Source organism: Onychomys torridus, chromosome 4 (assembly GCF_903995425.1).
Source record: "Onychomys torridus chromosome 4, mOncTor1.1, whole genome shotgun sequence".
Classification (NCBI taxonomy): domain Eukaryota; kingdom Metazoa; phylum Chordata; class Mammalia; order Rodentia; family Cricetidae; genus Onychomys; species Onychomys torridus.
In genome coordinates, this window is record NC_050446.1 from 95,773,698 (window position 1) to 95,797,951 (window position 24,254).

The window sequence follows — 24,254 nt, forward strand, 5'->3', positions numbered from 1 at the left end:
GTGCGCGCACTCCAGCATCCATGTGTATGCCAGAGGGCAACTTTTGGGAACCAGTTCTCTCCTTCCGGGTAGGTCCTGAGAATCAAATTCAGGTTATCAGTATTGGCAGCACATACCTTTACTCACTAAGCCATCTTGCCAGCCCTATTTTTGTTATTGTTCTTGTTTTGAACCAGGATCTTGCTATGGAGCCTAGGATAGTCTCAAACTTGTAATCCCCCTAACTTAGTCATATACCACCCTTAAATATGTCTCTACTTTCTATCTTTTGAGGATGTGGGCAGGAATATTACACTTAGTGTGACCAAACAGGCTGCTAACCAAGTATCTCCCGGACAGAGTGCCTTGGTACGGCTTGGCTCAAGCCTTGCAAATGCTCTATGAGGGAGAAAGTGTCGACCAGCCGGGAACGAATAGCATCAGCTCTGGGTAGCTGCATGTGTCCTTGGTCCTGTGCCATTTCTGTTAAAAAAAAAAAAAAAAGAGTACCAAGGGTCATTTCATTCTCAAGAGTTTCATTAAGATTAGAGGTTTTCCCCCTCCTCACCTTCTTTGCCTTTCAGAGATCTAAGGAGCCCATATGAAGAAACCATGAGCAGTTAAGTACAGACGCATTGAAAGACTCAATTTTTTTTTTTTTTTTTTTTTTTTGTTCTTTGGTTTTGGTTTTTTCGTTTGTTTATGCAAAAGATAGAGGAATCATAGAAGTATTTTCACTTTCTGACAACATTTGTAATTAAATATTTCTTTTTTAAAAATTCAGCTTAAAAGGCTGGCAGTGGGGACACATACTTCTAATCTCAAGTGGCTAGTAGATCTCTGTTGAGTTCGAGGCCAGTCAGAGCCACATAGTGAGACCTTGTCAAAAAAAAAAAAAAAAAAAAAGTAAAAGCTGAGCCTGAGCCGGTTGGCGCAGATCAGTCCCTGATACTCAGGGGTGAGGCCAGAGGACGGGGAAGCTCTAGGTCTGCCAGGATTATAGAACAGTATTATAGAATGAACTCGAGGCCAATCTGAGAGACTTAGATCATGTCTCAAAAAGTCAAAAAAGGCTTAGCACTAGCGATAATAATTCGGCGATGTACAAGGTTCCTGGTTCGATCCTCAATTACCCACCCTCTCCAAAGGAACAAAACACAGCAATCAGTGAAAATGCCGCAGGCAAGGGGGCAGAAGGCCTAAGTCTGGACAAAGAATACAGACCTCACGTGAACCTGACCAAGCAGGATACGAGGTAGGGCAGCGGCAGGATGTAGGGTTACTACGCCCTATGATTGGACAAGTCACCAGCCTGACATTTGGAAAACGTGTCGTACGGTGCCCGAGTGTGCGAGCGCCCCAACGCCCCGGAGGGAGGGAGGGAGGGAGGGAGGGAGGGAGGGAGGGAGGCAGCTCAAGCTCCCCTCGGGCCCACTTCCGGGCCTCACTTCAGCCCCAGCGCACTTCCGCCCACTCAGCCCTGACTTCACCCCTCCGCCTCCCGCGCCGGCGCCCTGAGCTCCACTCCCCCTCTGCAGGCCGAGCTCAGGGCCGCTCCGGCAGCGCAGAGAGCCTCACTTCCCGCCGACCCCCGCCACGGCCTCCGCCACAGCGTCCGCTCCGCCCGGCCCCGCGCGCCGGCCAATCGGCAGTTACCAGCTGGTTCATCCCGCCCGACGCAGCGGGGATGCAGCCAATCGGCGGCTGCCACACTGCGGGCCCCGAGCCGGCCTAGGGGGTTGGGACCTCGGCAGCAGGTCCGCCCGGGCCAGACGCGCGAGCGCAGGCAGCGGCTGCAGGTTGCGGCTTCTCCCGTCTCAGTCCCCCGGTCCCGACCCTCCGGCCGCCCCCGCCGCGTCTCGCCGCCATGCGCTCCAGCCTCCTAACGCTGCTCCCGGGCGTGGCGCTGCTGCTCGCCTCGGCCCGCCTCGCCGCCGCCTCCGACGTGCTGGAACTCACGGACGAAAACTTCGAGAGTCGCGTCTCCGACACGGGCTCAGCGGGCCTCATGCTAGTCGAGTTCTTCGCCCCCTGGTGAGGCCACTCTTCCGCGGGAGCAGGGCCGGAGGACCGGCTGGGCGCGGGGGCGGTTGGGCCTACGCGGCGCGGGCGCCCTCCGCTATCCGGGCGGGCCTGGCTGCGGCTGCCGCCTCGCCAGTCGGTGGCAGCCCGGAGGCGCTCCGCCCGGGGTGGGGGTGGGGGCGGGGGCAGATCCGGGAAGGAGAAAGCCTCGCTTCCCGCTTAGGGCCACGTCCTTACCTCCGTGTTCTTGCTGCACTTCCGAGGGGGAGGACTTATCCATCCCCTCCCCCTCCGATCGGGATCTTTCCGTGTCTAGGTGAGTCAGTGTAGACGTCCCCTCGTCTGTAGATCAGGCAGGCATCCCAGAGCCTTAGGGAGGAGGCGGAGTACGGGTCCTGGATCCCAAGGTATTGCTTCCTGTCCCCACCTCAGAACCATCGGTTTCTAACCAAGGTCACACTCCGTGGCTGCAGAACGATCCTGAGTGCTTACTTGGGACAGGCCATTATTTTGTCCATGGCATGGCATACACTATTTTACCTGAAGCTGCAGGGGCCTCCATTAGAAAGAGAGAAAATGAGCGAGAATAATTTCACTAGGATCTGTCATAATTGTCAGCTTTAGATAATTACAGAAAATCAGACTCAGATGAGAAAGTAACCACCGCTGTTGGAGAAGTGGACCACTTGAGCGGCCGCTTCACCTAACAAGAGCGTAGATTCTTTACAGTGAGTGCCACCAAATAAGAACTTGCATGGGAAGGGAGAGCAAATAGCATTTTTGGTTTTGTCACTTAGGGTGGTGGGTTGGGTAATTTACAAATTATTACCACAGCAAACTAATACACCACAGAAATAGTTCCATAGGTGTGTAGCTTTTTCCCCCCTTTCTGGCACAATGGCCCTTAATTCAGAACTTTTCAAAAGTACCAGTAAAACAGTGTTGACAGTTACACTGTAACTTATCTTTGCTTCTGACCCAGTGGGAACGCTACATTCTAAGCTTATCTGCCTGACTTAGATGGGTCACACTCAGAAGTCCTGTAATGAAGACTGCCTGAATCAGGATATACTAGAGACAGGAAGCAAATTGTATTTCAGCGTGGGATATTTTGTGTTCAGGGCATTCTGTGGCTAACAGTCAGTACTGATAACATATAGATGACATTTATACATCCCTAGAATTCATGTTCTCTCTTAGAAACAATTTTTCATAGTTACATAATCATGCTGTTAGCTTTGAGGGGCTGTCAGTTGGGTCCAGCTTCTTTGACTGGAGGGGTCATACATTTGGAGGATAGTGGGCTGTTACACAATGAGTTTTAAAGCAGTTTTTAGTTAAGGCTTTGGGATATGGCTCAGTGCTTGCCGTGTTCAATTGCCATTATGGAAAATACTTACATAAATATTTAATGTTAAAGCTTTTGCTCCCCTTCCGAGACAGGGTTTCTCTCTGTAGTTCTGGCTCTCCCTCTGTAGCCCAGGCTGGTGCTTTTCTTTTTCTTAAACCAGTTCCTTTGTATCGTCCAGGCTGACCTCGAACTCAAGATCTTGCTCTAGCCTCCTTTTTTTTCATTGAGACAGGGTTTCCTGTAGCCCAGCTGGGCTTCAGATCCTCTTGCCCCTATCCTGAATACGCCACCACACCTGGCTTTAGGCCCACCTTTCTCCTGAAAAGTGTTGCACCTGCTTTCCTCAAGACTACATATCCCATCATGCACGAGCCATCAGTTGGTGGACTTCTGCTGTGGTGTCTGCTTTCAGTAGGCTTAGAAGATAAAGTCATCTCCCACATGGTCAGCAGGGTCATCTTTTCAACATTGAGATTTCATTAACCCCCACCCCCACCCTACCCCCAAAAAAGTTAGCTCTTAATCCTTCTCCAGACTGGGATTCCTATAGGGAAAGAACTGTCAGCTTTTTATCAAAGGCTAAAATAGTTGCACCTGACACAATGCAGCATGAAGTGATTACTGAGTAAATGTGTGTTGGAGTTGTCTGCTGCTAAGCACCATCTCTGAGAGTAGGTGAATTCTCTGTTTGAATATTGGCGGAAGCAGGTAAAAGTCAGCAGGTTCTGTGACAGACCTTGATTTCCCTTAAAGTGCAGCAGATTTCTAGTCCTGCTTGGTTGCCGTCTTTTCCATGCGAATAAGAGCCCACCTTGTACATTCGTTAACAGGCGGATGGTGCTCCTGTTCATAGCAGTTGCTTGTCTCAGCCTGTAGCACACTGATTTCTTCCCAGGTTCCCTGTCTTTTCTATTGCTGTGACAGCACACGACCAAGGCAGGTTGTTATTTGGAGGGGTTTGCAGTGGAGGAGTGGAGTCTGTGACCTTTAGCAGGGGCTGTAGCTGAGAGCTCTGATCAGAGACTGAGAAGACCTTGAGGCGGTGAGCGCTAAATGGGAATGGTGTGGGGTTTTGAAACATTAGAGCTGGACACCTCTCCCCCTTCAGGTGACACACCTCCCAATCCTTCCCAAAGAGGGACCAAGAGTTCAAGTATTTGCCTATGGGTTGTTACGTGTAGTAATGGAGGCTATCAGCTACACTGGAACTGGGGTTACACATGGTTGTGAGTCACCTTGTGAGTGCTGGGAACAGAACTCAGTTCCTCTGTAAGAACAGCAAGTGCTCGTAACTGCTGAGCCATCTCTCCAACTCTGTTCCTTAAAATTTTACTAAAGCCGGGCGGAAGTGGCACACACCTTTAATCCCAGCTCTGGGGAAGCAGAGGCAGGTGGGTCTCGAGTTCGATGCCAGCCTGGTCTATAGAGCGATTTCTAAGACAGCCAAGGTTACATGGAGAAGCCTTGTCTTGAAAAACTTTAAAAAACAATAGCAAACACCCCACCTGAGCTTCGGCACATTAGAAAGCCCTTTTTAAGGAGGTAGCAGGCCTGACTTTACACTTCTCACTTAACCGTGAAAACTGATCAAAACATAAGCTGGGGTTGGGGATTTAGCTCAGTGGTAGAGCGCTTGCCTAGCAAGCGTAAGGCCCTGGGTTCGATCTTCAGCTCAAAAAAAAAAAAAAGGAAAGAAAGAAAAAAACATAAGCTGGTATACTTTCCCCAGAGGGTTACCTGAAACACCTGCTCTTCTATCCAGGAAGTCCTAACGGTCCCACGGGTGTGCTTACCATGCATTTAGGTGTGTGGTACATTCTTGTCACGGCTAGCACCAGCTGTACATTATCTCTTCAAAAGCCCAATGGGTTGCAGTGGGATCATTTTGAGAAGGTTGAAGAGTTCTGTAACCTCCCTACAGACAGTGAAAATAGAAAACGAGGAAAGAAGCCAGGCAAAGTGGCACATGTCTATTATCCCCAGAATTTGGGAAATGGTGGTGGATCCGGAGTTCAAGATCATCTTTGGCTACAAGAAACTTTGCCCCTGAAAAGTGTGTTTAGATAAAGAACTTGAAGAGACTGTCTCAAAAACAGTCTGGAGAGATGGCTCAGTGCTGCTTTTGCAGAGGACCTAGATTCTATTCCCAGCATGTTTCTGGGGCCTTACAGGTGCCTGTAACTTCAGTTCCAAAGGATCTGATGCCCTCTTCAGGCTTCCATGTGTATCTGCACACCTGTGACATACACACAAAAGTGGTTTTTTGTTTTGTGTCACACACCCCCCCCCCCAGGGTTTCTCTGTGTAGCTTTGGTGCCTGTCCTGGAACTCACTCTTGTAGCCCAGGCTGGCCTTGAATTCACAGAGGTCCACCTGCCTCTGCCTTCTGAGTGCTGGGATTAAAGACGCCACCACTGCCAGGCTCACAAAAGTTTTCAAAAGAAAAATTGGCTGGGCAGTGGTGGCACAGGCCTTTATTCTCAGCACTTGGAAGGCAGAGGCAGGCAGATCTCTGTGAGTTCAAGGTCAGCCTAGTCTACAGAGCAAGGACAACCAAGGCTACACAGAGAAATTGTCTTAAAACCAAAGAGAGAGGGAAAAAAAGAAAAAACTGTAAAAGTGCATATTTTTAAGTTTGTTGAGGCCTGGAGAGATGGCTCAGTGGTTAAGAGCACTGGCTGCTCTTCCAGAGGACCTGTGTTAAATTCCCAGCACCCACATGGCAGAGAGATTGTCAAAGTTTAAATGAAGGATCCAAAAGTAGTAGTACAAAAGAAAAATACTACTAACAGCATGCTTTAGGATCCTGTTTGGATTTTGCGTGCCTGTGTGTATGTTAGGTCAAAGGACAACCTTTTAGAGCCAATATACTCTTCCCTTTGTACTGAAACCAATTCAGGTCCTCAGGCTTAGTGGCAAGTACCTTTACTTACTTAACTAAGCTATCTTGTGCACACATATACACATTTATTAAAAATACACAAGAACCATGCCAAGTATGGTAGCTCAAACCATCCCGAACTACAGAGAGCCCAGATGCAGTTACATAATGAGGTCCTGTCTTACAGGGGGGAAAGTATAAAAGGACCAAATGATAAATACCAAATTCAAGATGGAGGAGTCATAGTTAAGAAAGGGGTACTCCAGTACTCCCCCGCTTCTTTCTTTCTTTCTCCAAGGCAGGCTATCCTGGAGTTAACTCATTCTGTAGACCAGGCTGGTCTCACACTTGAGATCTATCTGCTTGCCCTGCCTCCCTAGTTAATGTTGGTTGGGATTAAAGGTGTAAACCACCACAGTCTGACTGTTGGCTTGGTTGGGGGAATAAGGCAGTGAAAAAATAGTAATTCTTTATCCAGTAGATAACACTTTTTTCTTTTCTTTTCTTTTCTTTTTTTTTTTTTTTTTGAGCTGAGGATCAAACCCAGGGCTTTGCGATTGCTAGGCAAGCGTTCTACCACTGAGCTAAATCCCCAACCCACACTTATTTCTTAAAGTTGATGTGTCTTCTAATTATAGTCTGAGTGGTAACATGTTTTTTTTTTTTTTCTCTCCATCCTTCCTTCCTTCCTTTCTTTCTTTCTAATATCTTTCTTTTTTCAGGACAGGTTTATCTGTATAGCCCTGGCTGTCCTGGAACTCCCAAGTGCTGGGATTAAAGGCGTGTGCCACCACCGCCCGGGCCCATCTACTTCTTGGGTGCTGGGATTAAAGGTGTTCCCCATCACACCCAGCCTAATGTTTGATTTTGGTTGGTTTTGTTTTATGTGTATTTTTACCTTACCTGTTCTATAACTTGGAGCTCCTTCCTTGTCCCCAGGTCTTTGTTGTTGTTGTTGTTTTGTTTTGTTTTGTTTTGTTTTTCAAGGCAGGGTTTTTTTGTGTGACAGTCCTGGCTGTCCTGGAGACCAGGCTGGCCTCGAATTCACAGAGATCTGCCTGCCTCTGCCCCCCAAGTGCTGAGATTATCTTGTGTGCATGACAGGTGTAGGTTTATACATGCCACAGTACACAAGTTGAGGTCAGAGGACACTTTAGTAGTCAGTCTTTCCTCTGCCATTTAAGTCCTAGAGATGTACTCAGCCCAGCAGGGTCAGTGGTCAGTACCTTTAACTGCTACTCAACTTACTAGTCCCTTTCTGTAAATGTTACATAATAAATGAATATATCTGAGTTGTTAGCAAAACACAGGTTCCGATTATTTTAATATAATAAATTGCCATGCATATACTTTTCTTTTTCTTTTTTAATATCTCAGCACTTGGGAGTCAGAGGCAGACAGATCTCTGAGTCTGAGACCAGCCTGGTCTACACAGAGAAAACCCTGTCTCAAAGAAGAAGAAACCTGGAGCTGTTCTTTGGCCACATAGATGCCAGTCTAAAAGAAGGGTGCTATTCACAAAGGAATGCCTTGTATACGTCATCTTGGCAGAACTGGGAAGGGCTACAGTGTCACCCAGCTTGCTGCTGGCATTGCTGTAAACAAACAAGAGCAGTTCTTGTAAAGAGAATTAACGTATGGGTTGAGCATATTAAGCACTCCTAAGAGCCAAAGAGAAAGGTACTTTGGTTCACCTGAAGCACCACCCCACTCCATCTAGGGAGCATACTTGTGAAAACTAAGGGGAAGGAGCCTGAGCTTTGGGAGTCTGTTCCCTATAAATTAATCCATGGGTTTATAGTTAAAAAGAAGTATAAGAGCTATAAAATATTATAGTCATTATTCAAAATATGAGAGGTTGCTAGGCATTGGTGGCACATGCCTTTAATCCCAGTACTCGAGAGCCAGACGGCTCTTCTGAGTTCGAGGCCAGCCTGGTCTACAGAGCGAGATCCAGGACAGGCACCAAAACTACACAGAGAAACCCTGTCTCAAAAAAAAGAAAACAAAAAAATCAGAGGTCTGGGTTTCAGCTTGATGTTGAATAATTGGTATAGCATGCCTACAGTCGGCATAAGGAAGGTCACAGCCTAGGGATTGTATAACTACCCTGTCTTCAAAAAAATCCCCAAACAATATTATAGTAGTATGATTTGAGATTCCTCCTAGATAGAAACATCAGTAAGTTTTTGTTAAACTAAGAATCTGACTCTTTTTTAATAGGTGTGGCCATTGCAAGAGGCTTGCCCCTGAGTACGAAGCTGCAGCAACTAGATTAAAAGGAATAGTCCCATTAGCAAAGGTGAGCATCAGTGGAGTCACCAGAAAGGAATGTGAAATACCTTTAAGTGCATGTATATGTGGGCATGTATGCGTCTTTGGGCTTGGCAGCAAACCCCTTTACATGCTGAGCCTTTTCACTGGCCCAGGTGTATTTTGGGTGGCTGTTGGGGTGGGCAAGCTCTAGCCCTGGTTCTGGGCCTGGGTGGTAGATAGACTGGGCAAGCTCTCCAGCAAGGAGCTGGGCCAGTTCTCCTGTTCTCAGTCCTCAGATCCAGCTTACCCACATTCACACCACAGAATCTTTTTTTGTTGGTTTGTTTCGTTTTGGTTTTGGTTTTTCTTTTAAATTTGGTTTTGTTTTGGGGGGAGGTTGCAGGGCAGAGGGCGAATACCAGGGGACAGGAAGATGAGTGGGGTCAGAATACATGTGCGAAATCCACAAAGAATCAATAAAATAAGAACATGGTAAATAAGAACTAAGGGCAGACGAAAGACAATAAAGTTATAGCTGTAAGCATGAGAAGGAATAGTCAATTCTCTAATTTACCCTGATGATAGTCAGTAATAGGATCAGAAAAAAAGACATGACATGGGATGTATGTATGTAGCCAAGAAGTAAATTTAAGGTTGGTATTTGTTTTCATAGTTTTAAGAGCTAGCTGTAGTGGTGACCTGTGAATGTCAGCTTTTGGGAGGTAGAGACAGGATTAGAAGTTTAAGACTAGAGCTGGAGAGATGGCTCAGAGGTTAGAGCACTGGCTGCTCTTCAGAGGTACCTGGGTTCAATTCCCAGCAACCACATGGTGGCTCACAACCATCTGTAATGAGATCTGGTGCCCTCTTCTAGCCTGCAGGCATATGTGCAAGCAGAATACTGTGTACATAATAAATAAATAAATCTTTAAAAAAAAAAATGTTCAAGACTAGCCTAAGCTACCTGAGACCTTGTCTCCAACAAACAGGCAAAAGTAGTAATGATTAATAAGTTTGGCCATTCTGTAGTATTCTGAAGGAATAAGCTCACTGTGTTCCAATTTAAAGGTCATGTCTCTACTAACCAGATTGGAAGGTTTGTTTTACTTTTTGTTTTTTGAGATTGTATTTCTCGATGTTGCCCTGGCTGTCCTGTAGACCAAGTTGGCCTGGAACTCACAGAGATCCTTCTGCCTCTGCCTCCTAAGATTAAAGGCGTGCACCGCCACCACCTGGCTATGTATTAGAAGTTTTTAAAACTACATTGAATCCTGATGTTAAGCAACTTGCCATAGCAAAAATGCCATGTAATTTTTATTTCTTGTGACAGGGCACAAAGCTACTTAGAAAGCTATAAAGTTGTATATTAATTTTCTGAACCTCATTTTACCCATCTTAGGACATAAGGATCAAACCTCAGAATCTTGTAAAGGTTAATCTGTTTTCAAACTTTTTTTTTTTTTTCTTTTTTTAAATGTAACAAGTATTGATGCATTTACCAATAAACTAATTATTTGCACTTGGGAGGTAGAGGTGAGCAGATCTCTGCTACAGAGTGAGTTCCAGGAAAGGCGCTAAAGCTACACAGAAACCCTGTCTTGGGGGAAAGAAATTACACCCTATCCCAGCTAAAGGTGGGCATTACTAAGCACATGCCTTCAGTAATGATTGTTACCAAAGTAAATCACTGTTGGGACTGAGAATGTATGTAGCTCAGTAGTTTGATCTTTGTGAAAAGGAAGGGGAGCATTATTGAAATAATTTAAATGAATGTTAATTTTAGAATTTTTATGTGAGGCCAAGGAATCTAAATTCTGAAGCATCTCTTAGGCAGTTCTGATCCAGTTAGATAGCACTAATATACCTTTAAGGTCTAACAACCTGTGCTAAGTATGCCAAGAAGTGTTGCTCCTCTATGGGTATAGCTAGTCGTAATGTTTTGGGAATAAGATCTTGCAGCAGATATGAAGATAACAAAATGACTTTTGTTCTGTCTACTCATAGGTGGATTGCACTGCCAACACAAACACCTGTAATAAGTACGGAGTCAGCGGCTACCCAACCCTTAAAATATTTAGAGATGGGGAAGAAGCAGGGGCTTATGATGGACCTAGGACTGCCGGTAAGGATCAAAGTGCACGGAAGCCAGGCGAGGCTTAAATGTCCTTTTTGTATCTTCAAGACAGGGTTTCACTTTATAGTTCTGGCTGTCCTGGAATTCACTGTGTAAACCAGAATAGCCTTGAATTTGCAGAGATCAGCCTGTCTCTGCCTCCTAAGTGCTAGGATTAAAGTTGTGTACCACTTTCATATGGCTTAAGTTTAAATTTCTAATCCTCATGCCTACAAGTAATGGTATTATGGGCATGTGCCATCTTCCTGCCTTGGATTATATTCTGGATGTTGAATTAATGTTTTGTTAAGATTTCATTGAGTTGTCAGGCGATGGTGACACACACCTTTAATCCCAGCACTCGGGAGGCAGAGGCGGGTGAATACAAAGTGAGATCCAGGACAGGCTCCAAAGCTACACAGAGAACCCCTGTCTTCAAAAAACCAAAAGAAAAGAAAAAGAAAAAAAGGAAAAAGATATCAGCATACTTACCAGTCATAAAGATTGCTCTTTTTAGAGCAATTTTTGTTAGGTAATGGAAAGCTTCTCTGTCTAAATGACTTGATTATGAAGATAAATATAAGAAATACTTGAACTTCAAATATAAGCTCAACTAAGCTTTTCATTTAATAATTGCTGTCAATTTTATCTGTCAGATTCTTGAGATATAGTAGATGTTAGTCTTCATACACAAAACACTGGTCCTTTTCTGATGTTTGTGTTAATGGAAAGTGAAAGGCAGTCATCACATTCATATGGGCTATAGATAGTGGTAGAGTATTTGACTAATAGTGTGCTAGGTGTTAGGTTCAGTCCCCAGCATAGCAAAGAAAACTATCTTGTGCTCATTAATTACAATGGCTACTACTGTTGTAAAAAAGTGGGGGCAGCTGGGGAAGGTAGCTCAGTGGAGAATCACTTGGTTATCATGATTGAGATAGCCTTGGGTTGGATCAGCAGCATACATACATATATTGACAAGGATTTAGAGACGTTGATGGGAATGAAAAGTAATAGAGCTACTGTGGAAGATGATGTGATGATTCCTCCTGAAATTCAAAGCAGAGCTTACCACTGAGTATAGTGATAATACAAGGTCAACCTTAGTTGCATAGGACCCCGTCTCAAAAAAAAAACCTGCTAGTAACCATACAACTTACAAATTAAAGTCTGCATATGGGCAAGGGTGGTTTTAAAAATTAAAAGTCTGCATATGGGCAAGGGTGATTTTGTTTAGGGCCTCAAAAGAACTGTACCAGTGAGCCACTGTATGAATGGGAAATTCATTTATTTACAGAATAGATGTTCCTGAACTTTTTATGAGATAGCATTATAAATTCCCTGTCTATTTGGAGTTTTATTGGTAGTCAAGAAAGAGGCTTAAAAAAAAAAAACAATAGATAAGCCAGGCGGTGGTGGCTCACACCTTTAATCTCAGGACTTGGGAGGCAGAAGCAGGTGGATCTCTGGGAGTTCAAGGCCAGCCTGATCTACAGAAGAAGTTCCAGGACAGCCAGGGGTACACAGAGAAACCCTGTCTTGAAACACTTTCTCTCCCCCCCCAAAAAAAAGGGGGGGGAGAAGAAAGAAAAATGGTAAATCTCTTAACAAGTACAAATTCCTATATTCTTTGACAGGAGTTCTAGAAATTTACCCTACAGAGATATTGTGCAAATTCACCTACAGATAAGGTTGTTCATCATGGAATCTTTTGAGAAAGCAAAAGATTAGAAATGTATGTCAGTTGTCATAGGTTAAATAAATCACAGTATGTAAATTTAAAAAATACTCTGCAGCTTTAGCAGACAATTGAAGGGCTGTCGGGAAGGCTCAGGGTGCACCTACCCATAACAATCCCCAGAACCCGCATGGTGGAAGGAAAGAACCAGGTTCTACAAGTCTCCCTCTGACATTACACAAGTGCCATTGTATCTCATGCACAATAAATATAAAGATTCCTTTTTTTAAAGGGATGGTAGAGGTAGCACAGCTCATTTTGAGTTCGGCATGAATTATTTCTGTATGCTGTGTTAACTAACCAGAACTACTTGAGCCTGGCATAGTGATACATCCTTGTAATCCTAGCACTTGAAGGATTGGGGGGGGGGGCGAGGCAGGAGGGCAAAGCGGCCTCTCCACAGCCTAGGCTGAGGGCCTGTCCAAAAAGCAAAGGGCTGGGCGTGGCTTATCAGAGAGGAAGGCAGGCAGACTACATCCCCACCCCACTCTGCCCCCCAAGAAAGACAAAACAATATATTGCCATTTTGGAGATGAAAGAATGTAATTTCCTCTGTGTTGGTGTTTTAGAGGGATATACCAATTGCTTCTTGGCCTTTTTGGCTAAAATCAAGTAGAAGGATACACAAACTGAAGCTGAACTTTGGTATATGGAAAAGAAATTTTGGTTTAGAGACGGGAGTAGGAAGCAAACTTCATTGAAAACATACATTGTTTTGAATTTTGCATCATTGTAATCCTTCTCAAAAATTGTGTCAATGTAATTATTGTCTTGTAAGATGGAATTGTCAGCCACTTGAAGAAGCAAGCAGGACCAGCTTCCGTTCCTCTCAGGTCTGAGGAAGAATTTAAGAAGTTCATTAGTGATAAAGATGCTTCGGTGGTGGGTAAGTAGCAGGTTTTGGTTATGCTACAAAACTGATTGGATTTTTAAAAAGCTCCATGTTTGGGAAAACAACAGTTAAAGCAGCTTAGGGCGAGCTTGAAGCAGTTAAGATACCTGACAAAGCTGAGTCAGAAGCTATAACAGGGAAGGAGAACAACGGGGTCCTGTGTGGGTTTGGTTTAAATTCAGTTAGGAGACCAGAATAGGAGTGTGGCTGGCTTACCTCCCACCCCACCCCACAGTGCTGGAAAGTTAACTGGCCTCCTCACCCCTGCCTAGCAAATGCTCTGCCGTGAGCGGTATATCCTAGCTCTGTCCCTTCTTGAGAGCTTAAGTCTGTAGCAGGGTAAACTGAAAATAAGGTTTAAGGCAAGGGGATACAAGTAAATAGTCAATTTCCGTCTCTCTTTTCAATTTTTATAGCTATCTTTGTGATTATTAATCAAGTTTCTGATGCTATAAATACCTGAGGCTGGGTCATGCAAAGGAAAGAGATTTGTTTTATAGTTGAGGATGTTCAAAAAAGACAATGGCACAAAAATTTTTGAATTCTGGTTCAGGTTTCTTCTTGGCTGCATGTCATGGAAGAAACACATGCAGCAAGGAGAGATTTTACTGTGGGCAGGAAGTTTGAGAGAAAAGAGGTGTTGGGCTTACCAACATACCCAATTGAAAGAAATGTTGTAGGTGTGTATGGTGTATATGTGAACCACACTGAAGTTAAAACTTTGGGCCCAGGCGGACATGGTAGCACTCAGGAGTCAGGCTGAGGAATCTCCAAGTTTGAGTGCAACTTGGCCTACAGGGTGAGTCCCAGGACAGCCAGGGCTGTTACACAGAGAAAAACTTTGGGTCTCAAATGTGCTAGGCAATTGTTCTACCACTGAATTATACACTTTAGCTCTTTATTTTATTTTTAGATGTGGTAGATAACACATTTGATTAAAAACTAAATTTAGTGGGGTATGGTGGCATATGGCTTTAATTCCAGCTTCCAGGAGGTGGAGACAGGCAGATCTCTTGTTCTAGGCCAACCAGGGGTACGCAGTGAAAATAGACCTTGCTCCCAAAAAACAAACACACACACACCAACCACTTAAGTTTAAATGTAACTGATGTTTACATTTGTTAGTCTCCTAAACAATAAAATAAAAGTCTCTGTAGTAGCAGATATTTTACCATTTAAATTTGACTTACCGAGATTTAGTTAATTCTATGTGTTACAAAGAATATGTGCTAGAAAATGGCTTGGTGATTAAGAGGACGTGCTGCTGTTCCCAGCACACACTGCGTGCCTAACAGATGCCTGTAACCAGCTTCAGGGTACTGGTGTCCATCTGGCCTCCTGGAGTATCTGCACCAGACCGGTCATTCACTCACACAAATAAAAATCACTTTTCCTTTTTCCTCAATCATTAACCACAAGGAGCCTTTTCTTTTTTTTTTTTAAAAGCCTGAGCTGAGGACCGAACCCAGGGCCTTGCCATTGCTAGGCAAACGCTCTACCACTGAGCTAAATCCCCAACCCCACAAGGAGCCTTTTTGTTTGTTTGGTTTTTTGTTTTGTTTTTCGAGACAGGGTTTCTCTGTGTAGTTTTTTGTGCCTGCCCTGGATCTTGATCTGTAGACCAGGCTGGCCTCAAACTTCGCAGAGATCCGCCTGCCTCTGCCTCCCGAGTGCTGGGATTAAAGGTGTGCGCCACCACCACCCATCCACAAGGAGCCTTTTTACTGATGTCTTTAATGTGTTTGAGTGTTTCGCTTCCATGTTTGCTCATGCACTACATGTGTGCTTACAACCCGAAGAGAACAGAAGGCATTACGTTCTCTGGACTAGAGTTACAGGTGGTTGTTGAGCCATCATTTAGGTGCTGGGAACTGAACCCAGGTCCTTTGGAAGAATGGCTGGTGCTTTTAACCACTGAGCTAACATTCTGGCCCTTATTATTGTTTTAATCTAATACCTGAAATAGTTCTTAAAACTCTAAGAAGTGAGGAAGTTTGCCCAGATCTATTATGGAGAAATTGAAGGAAGACCTCAGTTCTACCAAATCCTCTCCCTTTCTTTTTCTTTTTTTTTTTTTTTGGTTTTTCGAGACAGGGTTTTTCTGTAGCTTTGGAGGCTGTCCTGGAACTCACTTGGTAGCCCAGGCTGGCCTCGAACTCACAGACATCCGCCTGCCTCTGCCTCCCGAGTGCTGGGATTACATGCGTGCGCCGCCGCCACCACCACCCGGCTCCCTTTCTTTTTCTAGAAGGTGGAGGAAGAAGTCTTAATGTAATGTTGTGTCAGATGTCCAAAGCAGCCTGGTCTTAACCTGAAGTAGCTTTGTTTATCCATAATAGACTGAAGGCTTCAAAAACTAGAGGAATAACATAATTTCTTGTGTTTGACATTTCCTGTGCAGGTTTTTTCAGGGATTTATTCAGTGATGGGCACTCAGAGTTCCTAAAAGCAGCCAGTAACTTGAGAGATAACTACCGATTTGCACACACCAACATCGAGTCTCTGGTGAAGGAGTACGATGATAATGGAGAGTAAGTGACTGAATTGCATTCCCTTATCTCTTACTGTGAGCTTTGTTATTGCTTAGTTTGTGTTTTGTTTCCAAAAATGTTAATGAGCCCTTCTAGGCATTAAGTAAGCTCAGTCTAGAAGACTGTTGCCTGTGAAGGGCATCTACAGAAAGAGACAGTATATAAGCAAATACGTATAGAAATGTAAGTGCTGTATTGCACATTTGCTGTAGAAATATAAAAGGGGGGAATTTCCCCCCCTTATTGTGGGCTGGGGAATATTAGAAAAATCTATAGGGCCAGGCTGTGGTGGACATGCCTTTAATCCCAGCACTCAGGAGGCAGAGGTGGGCAGATCTGAGTTCCAGGCCAGCCTGGTCTACAGAGTGAGTTCCAGGACAGCCAGAGCTACACAGAGAAACCCTGTTTTGAAAAGCTTTTATTTTTAAAAATAAAAGGCTGTATAGGTTTGAGAGATGGTTCATGGTTAAAAGCCAGTACTCTTCTTGCAGAGGACCAGAGTTTAGTTCTAAGCACAGGCAGTTTACAACTACCTGTAACTATTTCAGGGTTCTGACAGATGTTGTTCTGGCTTCTGTGGGAACCCACACGGACATGTCACAAGAAAGGGCTTCATAGGAGGAGGTGGTTCACCTTCTCCCACCCCGACCCTCCCAGTAGGGTTTCTCTGTAGACTGGGCTGGCCTCGAACTCACAGAGATCCTCCTGCCTCTGCCCCCCAAGTGCTGGGATTACAGGTGTGCACCACTACTGCCCGCTCACCTTTTCTTGAGAGTCTTGCTGTGTAGATGAAGCTGGATTTGAACTTGCAGCGGTCTTGTCTCTGGACTGTTCCCAGTGAGGAGGTGATTCTTAGTAGATGAGATTTCCCTGGTAGAGTATGACAATTGGGTTGAGAATTATTCTAGAAAAGAGCCCAGGAGAGAGTACAATGCTTGCCATGCACCCACATAAAAGCCTGAGCATGTTGGTGTACACCTGTTTTGTTTTTAATTTGTCTTTTTGAGACAGGGTTTCTCTATGTAGTCCTAACTGTCTTGGAGTTCTCTCTGTAGACCAGGCTGGCCATGCATGGAGCCTGGAGAGCTCATGGAGATACACCGGTCTCTGTTTTCTGATTGCTGGGATCAAGGGTATCCGAGCTTTAAAGGAAATATGAGCGACAATTCTGCTATCTGATGCTAAGACACTTTTTTTTTTTTAAAAGGGGGATCACTTTATTTCGTCCTTTACATCTTGCTAACAAGTTTGAAGACAAAACTGTTGCGTATGCTGAACAAAAAATGACCAGTGGCAAGATTAAAAAGTTCATCCAGGAAAGCATGTGAGTGCCTCTTTCCTTGCTAGCGCTTTGATCATTCCATATTATGGCTAGAAAATGGCAGAGCTAATGGATTGTTTGATTTCAGTTTCGGCATCTGTCCTCATATGACAGAAGACAATAAAGATTTGATACAGGGCAAGGACTTACTTACAGCCTACTATGATGTGGACTATGAAAAGAACGCGAAAGGGTCCAACTATTGGAGAAACAGGTAATAAAAACCATGGTTTTCCTTTGTGGAGACATGTTCGCCTGTTGTTTGAACAGTTCTGATTATCTTGTTACTCTGGGATGTAAGATCAGATGAGAATGGAAAGGTGATGTGGCTTAGTTGGCACAGTGGTTGTCCTAGGTTTGGTTCTCAGCATCGTGTGTATGAATGTGTGCGTGTGCCCACTTACATGTGTGTGGACCAAAAGACAGCTTGCCTACTGGTAAGTTCTCCTACCATGTGAGTCCTGGGAGTCAGACTCAGGTATCAGGCTGAGCTATCTCACCAGCCTGGCACCACATTTCACAAAGAAGACAACAGCAAAGGACTGGGCATGATGTCAAGGTCATGATGACCAAGCATCTGGGAGGTAGAGACAGGGCAGTCAGAAGTTTAAAGTCAGCCATGTTGCATACTGAATTTGTGGCTAGTCTGGACAAGCTACACTCCTTCCTATCTTTAAAAGAAAAAGGGGGAAAGTGAAAAGGAACACACAGTTCCAAACACTGTATTTAACGCCATAAGGACAATAAACATACACTATTTACAGAATCTTTTGGACATGAAGTCTGTGTTCTTGGCCGTACTACATTGGCTTCAGGCTATGTAGTGAAAGGTGTAAGCCTGATGTACAGTACACTTAAAACATTTTGCCCACTTCTTTATGAATTTTCTGGGTGCAATTAACTTTATAAATATTCTTTTCAAGTCAGTTTTTATGCATGCAATAGATTTTACATCTAATACATAAGAAAATTCCTATCAGATGGGTTAGGTACCACGACTACTTAAAGAGTGATCACTAAGCCACAAAATTGTAACATAATCAGTGCCTGATGTTACAGACTCAGGCTAATTCCAGAAGGCTGAATGGATCATAGAACTCTTTGTATTTTAGCTTCCTGCTTCTTAGTTTTGAAGACAGCCTGGCATGGTGATGTATGCCTTTAATCCTGGCACTGTGTGAGTCTGAGTCTAGCCTGCTCTACATGCTCTAGGACAGCCAGTACTACATAGAGAGACCCTGTCTCTGAACTTAACAAAAAAAAATGCTTCATCACACTGTTATGGTCATGGTACAAATATTTCTCTTATATATTCCTCACAGGGTGATGATGGTGGCCAAGAAATTCCTTGATGCTGGACACAAACTCAACTTTGCTGTAGCTAGCCGTAAAACATTTAGCCACGAACTGTCTGATTTTGGCTTGGAAAGCACTACTGGAGAGGTTCCTGTTGTGGCCATCAGAACTGCTAAAGGAGAGAAGTTTGTCATGCAAGAGGAGTTCTCGTAAGTTATTACTTGGCATTGGATTTGACTCAGAGAATAATTAAACTGAGGATTTAGAAAGAGTGCCATTGAGGTAGAGAAAAGGCTCCAGGCAAGGCCTGTGATTATCATTTTTCTCAGCTTAGGTACTTGCAAGCCTGATTTCTGTGGACTAACAAAAGAGTATCAGCTTGGAATTCTTACATACGTTCCACTTCATTAGAAGCAGTGGGTGGAGCTGGGCATGGTGGTGTGCTCTTGAATTCCAGCATGCATTTGGGAGATGGAAGCAGGAGAGAAAGATCATGAGTTCCAGTGAGAGTCTGTCTTTGCTTTTGCAGGCGGGATGGCAAGGCTCTTGAGCGGTTCCTGCAGGATTACTTTGATGGCAACCTGAAGAGATACCTGAAGTCTGAACCTATCCCAGAGACCAACGATGGGCCTGTCAAGGTGTGTTGCTTGAGGTCTCACCACCTACCTATCTGCAGGGGTCTCTTCCTAAATCTTAACGTTGATAGACCTGGACAAATACCTTATTGACATGTCTTTGTTTGCTTTTAATGCTGGGGTCCAAACCCGTATTAAACAAGTATTCTACCACTGAACTACATCCCCAGCTAAGAAAACCATTATGAGTCCAAGAGTTGGCTCCATGGGGAAAGTACTTTGCATCAAAAGCCTGAAGACTTGTTCCTACATAACAGTGGAAGGAGAGAAGAGAATAAACTCTATAAAGTCCATAATTATGCATATATATACACACAATGAGTAAAGGTTTATCTGTCTGTAAAGGGTGTCTGATTCCCTGGAACTGGAGTTACAGACAGTTGTGAGCTGCCAAGTCAGTGCTGGGAATTGAACCCGGGTCCTTTGGAAGAGCAGACAATGCTCTCAACCACTGAGCCATCTCTCCAGCCCCATGTATATTTGTTTTTTTCAAGACAAGGTTTCTCTGTGTAGTTTTGGTGCCTGCCCTGGATCTCGCTCTGTAGAACAGGCTGGCCTTGGAACTCACTGAGATCCACCTGACTCTGCCTCCTGAGTGCTGGGATTAAAGGCATGCTCCTCCACTGCCTGGCAAGTTTTTTAAAAGAAAGAAAACCACTAGGTATCATTTGGTGGGGTTTTTGTTTGTTTGTTTTTATTTCCTGTGACTTCCTAAACATAATTTGACAGGGATAGATGTGAGGAAAAGCTGGCTAATGGAGAATAACAACATGATTATGAGTGTGTAAATGGTGTGATACAAGTTGAGGTAAGTTAGCTTGAGGCTTTATTTTTTAGCTTTCTTATGACTAGAGAATCTTCTGTTTTCTAGGTTGTGGTAGCAGAAAATTTTGATGACATAGTGAATAATGAAGATAAGGATGTGCTGATTGAATTTTATGCCCCTTGGTGTGGTCACTGTAAGAATCTGGAACCCAAATACAAAGAACTGGGAGAGAAAGTAAGTCTGAACCCTCTATGAATATATGTTTTAAGCATAGACTTAATTAGTTCCTAAATACTGGTATTTTTTTTTTCCCAATTATTATTTACACTTCGCTCTTGACTGCCCCCCAGCCTCTAGGGAATTTTACAGATAGCCAACTTAACACAAATCAGGCTCATTCTACATCATGGTTACAAATGTCTGGGGTCATCTGAGTTTTGGTGATGACTTCTGAATTCGTGTAGTCCTTTATTGGGGGCTGGGGGGGGGTTGGGCCCCTTGATAGTCCCCTCCCAGGGTCCAGGAAGAATCTACAACCAGCTGATAATTAATCTTTGATATGAAATGAATCTATGTACATGAAATTCCTTAGTCCATACACTTTATTCTTCGGAGTCAGTTCTTGCTCTACACAGCTTCTATTCTGCTCTTATACCTAAACAGTCTTATTAAATAAGAAACACAGAGCCAAATGCAGAGTTAAAAGCCCAAGAGGTCAGAGCAGTAGCTGAGAGCTGAGACTTAAAACTGCTTTCTTACCCTTCCTGCCGCTGCTGTCCTTCATCTCAGAAAGCTACTTACTTCCTGTGTCCTGTCTTTTTATTGACTTTCTGTTCTGCCTTCTCATTGGTTGTAAACCCAACCACATGACCTCGTCACTGCCTGTCTGTACAGACCTCCAGGTCTTCTATGGATGGTATTGAGATTAAAGGCATGTGTCTCCATGCTGGCTGTGTCCTTGAACACAAAGATCTGTCTGTAATGTGATCATGATTGGGATTAAAGGTGTGGGCCACCACTGCCCGGCTTCTGCTGTGGCTTGCTATTAGCTCTGACCCCCAGGCAACTTTATTTATTAGCATACAAATAAAACGACATTTCAGTACAAATAAAATATCACCATACCTAGCTCCTTTCTTGCCTGATTCCTTTCTACATTTACCTGCTGTCCCCTCTAAGTTCTGTCTTAATTCTCTCATCTTAGTTCTGCCCCATCTAGGTTCTCATCCACCCAGTTCCTTCCTATCTTAGCTCCTCTCTCCTCTGGCTCTTCCTCATCTTGTTCTTCCCCATCTGGCTCTTCTTCATCTTCCATCTTGTTCCTTTAGTACTCTCTTCTAGCCCTTCAATCTAGTTCTTCCCCATCTCAGTTTGTTCCTCTCCAGTTCTTACCCATCTAGTTCTTCCATTCTCTTTTCCTCTCTCTCCTCCTCTCTGTCTCCTTATTCTCTCAGTCCTCTCTAAGTCTCTCAGGAATCCAGTTATAAACCCAAGCAATAGCAATCCTCTCAAAGAGCAAGGTCACCAAGCTTGAATTCTTAGGGTGTCATAAACGCTGGTAAGAGTTTTCCTCAGGCAGTGACCACCAGACTTTCTTTTACAACCCAAGAGGAGGCTGGTAAAGGAGGAGGTCAATAGAGAGCGAATGATTGGTTAGTATATCAAGAAGGGAATTTATGTGCTCAGTCTACATTCCTAGAAGTGGCTAGGTAAGAAATTAGGAGTCTATTAGAAGGAGGGTCTCACCCGAAATTGCACAAGAAATAAAGCTTATCCGCTTGACCTAGGGGACGGGTGTTGTTTCATTTGGCCTTGGATGCTTGATAGGTATTTTAGATAAATGTACTGTTAGGAGTTCTTGGAAGCACACAAGAAAATCATTTTAAGAACTAGCTAATGGCCGGGCAGTGGTGGTGCACGCCTGTAATCCCAGCACTCATGAGGCAGAGCCAGGCAGATTTCTGTGAGTTTGAGGCCAGCCTGGTCTACAAAGCGAGTTCCAGGACAGCCTCCAAAGCTACAGAGAAACCCTGTCTCGAAAAACAAAACAAAAAGAACTAGCTAATATATATATATATAAACTAAAATATTACCAAAACTCTTTGGAGCTCGCTTTGGAGACCAGGCTGCTCTCGAACTCACAAAGATCTGCCTGCCTCCTGAGTGCTGGGATTAAAGGTGTATGCCACCAAAAGCCGGCAACCACCAAGACTTCTTATACCATGGCTTGACCTTTGGAGAAGTCCTTGACTTTTCCAAGTAGTAGCTTTTGTGACAGTAGCTGATTCCATTCCATTTCCCTGAGGCTTGCAGCAGTCCTTCATTTTAAAAATCAGGATGTAAAAAAACATGTAATGTAATCCTTGTAATGTAATCCAAGCCAGGTAAATTTAAAGGTAGTCTTAGTGTTTTGATTTGAGACGGTGTCTTGTATAGTCCAAGAGCAGCCTGAGCATGTGCTCAGCCTCGCACATGGAAGGACTAGGCCTAGTCTTATATATAGTCTCCTATAAGAACCAATTCAGAAAAGAGAAACGGGAGATTAGGAGCTAAGTCTGTGTTCTTCTCGATGAAAGCAAAATCTTTAAATAAAACTTATAAAGGTAAAAGGTTACCATTGTCATACCAAATCATAAACCAGTACGTATGCACCTGTTCCTGAAAGCTCTACCAGGCTTGCTTCAAACTCAGCAATGATCTGTCTGCTTTTGCCTCCAAGTGCTAGGATTAAAGGCATGACCACTAGGCCTGGGCTGGTAGCGAGTATTCTGACCGTGTAACTTGGGCTCACGGTCCTATTTCTGTCTCCAAGTGTAGACAGGAGAGAGTGTGTAGGAATGTGCATTTGTGTTTGAGGTTTCACACTTGAGCTTAGGCCAGCCTGGAGGTTGCGGCACTACTGACTCAGCTTCTTCAGAATTGGGATTACAAATCAAGGTCTTCATTGCTGACTTTTTTATTATTGTGTAACCTTTTTATTAACAGCTCAGCAAAGACCCAAATATTGTTATAGCCAAGATGGATGCCACAGCCAACGATGTGCCTTCTCCATATGAAGTCAAAGGGTAAGTTGATGAAAAGGTGTTTTCGTTTAGAGATGGAATTTACTTTGTTGCCTAGGCTAGCCTCAAACTCCTGAATTCAGGATAACCTAGCCTTAGCCACCTGAGTAGTTAGCATAACTATTTCCATGCTGACTGTAGTTGGGGGAAGATGGATCTCTGAAAACTCCAAAAGATTCCCAGAAACCCTGTGATCTCTCCTAATTTAATTTAGAGAGATAAAGTATAATTTGGGAACTCAAGAGAGTAACATCTGACCAGATTAGAAACCTCAAGAAAGGGGATTTTCAGAACACTACTCGGCAAGTATATGTTAGGATTGCTCTGAGACCTGAAATTGGTGACTTTTTTTTTTTTCCTAGTTTTCCTACCATCTACTTCTCACCAGCCAACAAGAAGCTAAATCCAAAGAAGTATGAAGTAAGTGCATTATCCCATTTCCCCCAAACACATACTTTTTAAAAAAAAAACAAAAACAATTTTTCTTTTTATGTGTATTGGTGTTTTACCCCTGTGGGTGTCTGATATCGGAGCTGGAGTTATAGACAGTTGTGAGCTGCCATGTAGGTGGTGGGGATTGAATCTGCATTCTCTGGAAGAGCAACTAGTGCTCTTAATCATTAAACCATCTCTCCAGCCATTTTTGTTTGTTTTTTTTTTTTTTTTTAGATAGACACGGTTTTTTTCTGTGTAGTTCTTGGTGCCTGTCCTGGAGCTCGTTCAGTAGACTAGAATGACCTCAGATTCACAGAAATCTGCCTGGCTCTCCCTCCCAAGTGCTGAGATTAAAGGTGTGCACCACCACCGCCCGGCGATACCTAGTTCTTTTATTGGCCTATTTATTTACATTTTATTTGTGGTGGTAGATATGTATATGAAAGTTAGAGGACTGTTTTGGGGACTGTTAGAGGACTCTTACCACTTGGGATCTGGGGGTCAGATTCCCAATAGGCTATCTGTCTGGCCTTTAACTAGAGTTCTTTAAAAAGTTAAAATCACCTTCCTTTTTTCAGGGTGGCCGTGAACTAAATGATTTTATTAGCTATCTACAACGAGAAGCTACAAACCCCCCTATAATTCAAGAAGAAAAACCCAAGAAGAAGAAGAAGGCACAAGAGGACCTCTAAGCAACAGCCAAATGCACCACTTTGTAAAAGGACTCTTATACCAGAGATGGCAAAGCCATCAGAGAGGACAGAGTGGACATCCTCTGAATCCTGTTCAGCTTTCTCTAAACTGTTTCTTAGCTGCACTGTTGATGAAAACACCAGGACCAGTTTATGTTTGTGGTTTGGGGAGAAAATTATTTGTGTTGGGAAGAATGTTATGGGGGTGGGGGGAATTGAGTTGGGGGTTATTTTCTAATTTTTTTTGTACATTTGGAACAGTGACAATAAATGTGCCCCCTTTA

At 43.9% G+C, this 24,254-nt stretch overlaps 1 protein-coding gene across 1 annotated transcript; it reads left to right on the forward strand.

The window, feature by feature from the left end:
• The first annotated feature begins 1,642 nt into the window (after positions 1-1,642).
• Pdia3 (protein disulfide isomerase family A member 3) lies at positions 1,643-24,254 on the forward strand. The gene is made up of 13 exons (XM_036186082.1): positions 1,643-2,013; positions 8,457-8,535; positions 10,494-10,611; positions 13,119-13,226; positions 15,634-15,763; positions 16,971-17,087; positions 17,173-17,298; positions 18,407-18,589; positions 18,910-19,018; positions 19,887-20,015; positions 22,767-22,846; positions 23,206-23,263; positions 23,857-24,254. The coding sequence occupies exons 1-13, from the start codon at positions 1,847-1,849 to the stop codon at positions 23,968-23,970; spliced, it is 1,518 nt and encodes a 505-aa protein (XP_036041975.1). The 5' UTR covers positions 1,643-1,846; the 3' UTR covers positions 23,971-24,254.

Coding starts and splice junctions, on each gene's coding strand:
- Pdia3 (XM_036186082.1), top strand. CDS start 1,847: ATGCGCTCCAGCCTCCTAACGCTGCTCCCGGGCGTGGCGCTGCTGCTC. Junction 10,612..13,118: donor TGATGGACCTAGGACTGCCG/GTAAGGATCAAA, acceptor TTGTCTTGTAAG/ATGGAATTGTCAGCCACTTG. Junction 15,764..16,970: donor GAGTACGATGATAATGGAGA/GTAAGTGACTGA, acceptor TTTTTTTAAAAG/GGGGATCACTTTATTTCGTC.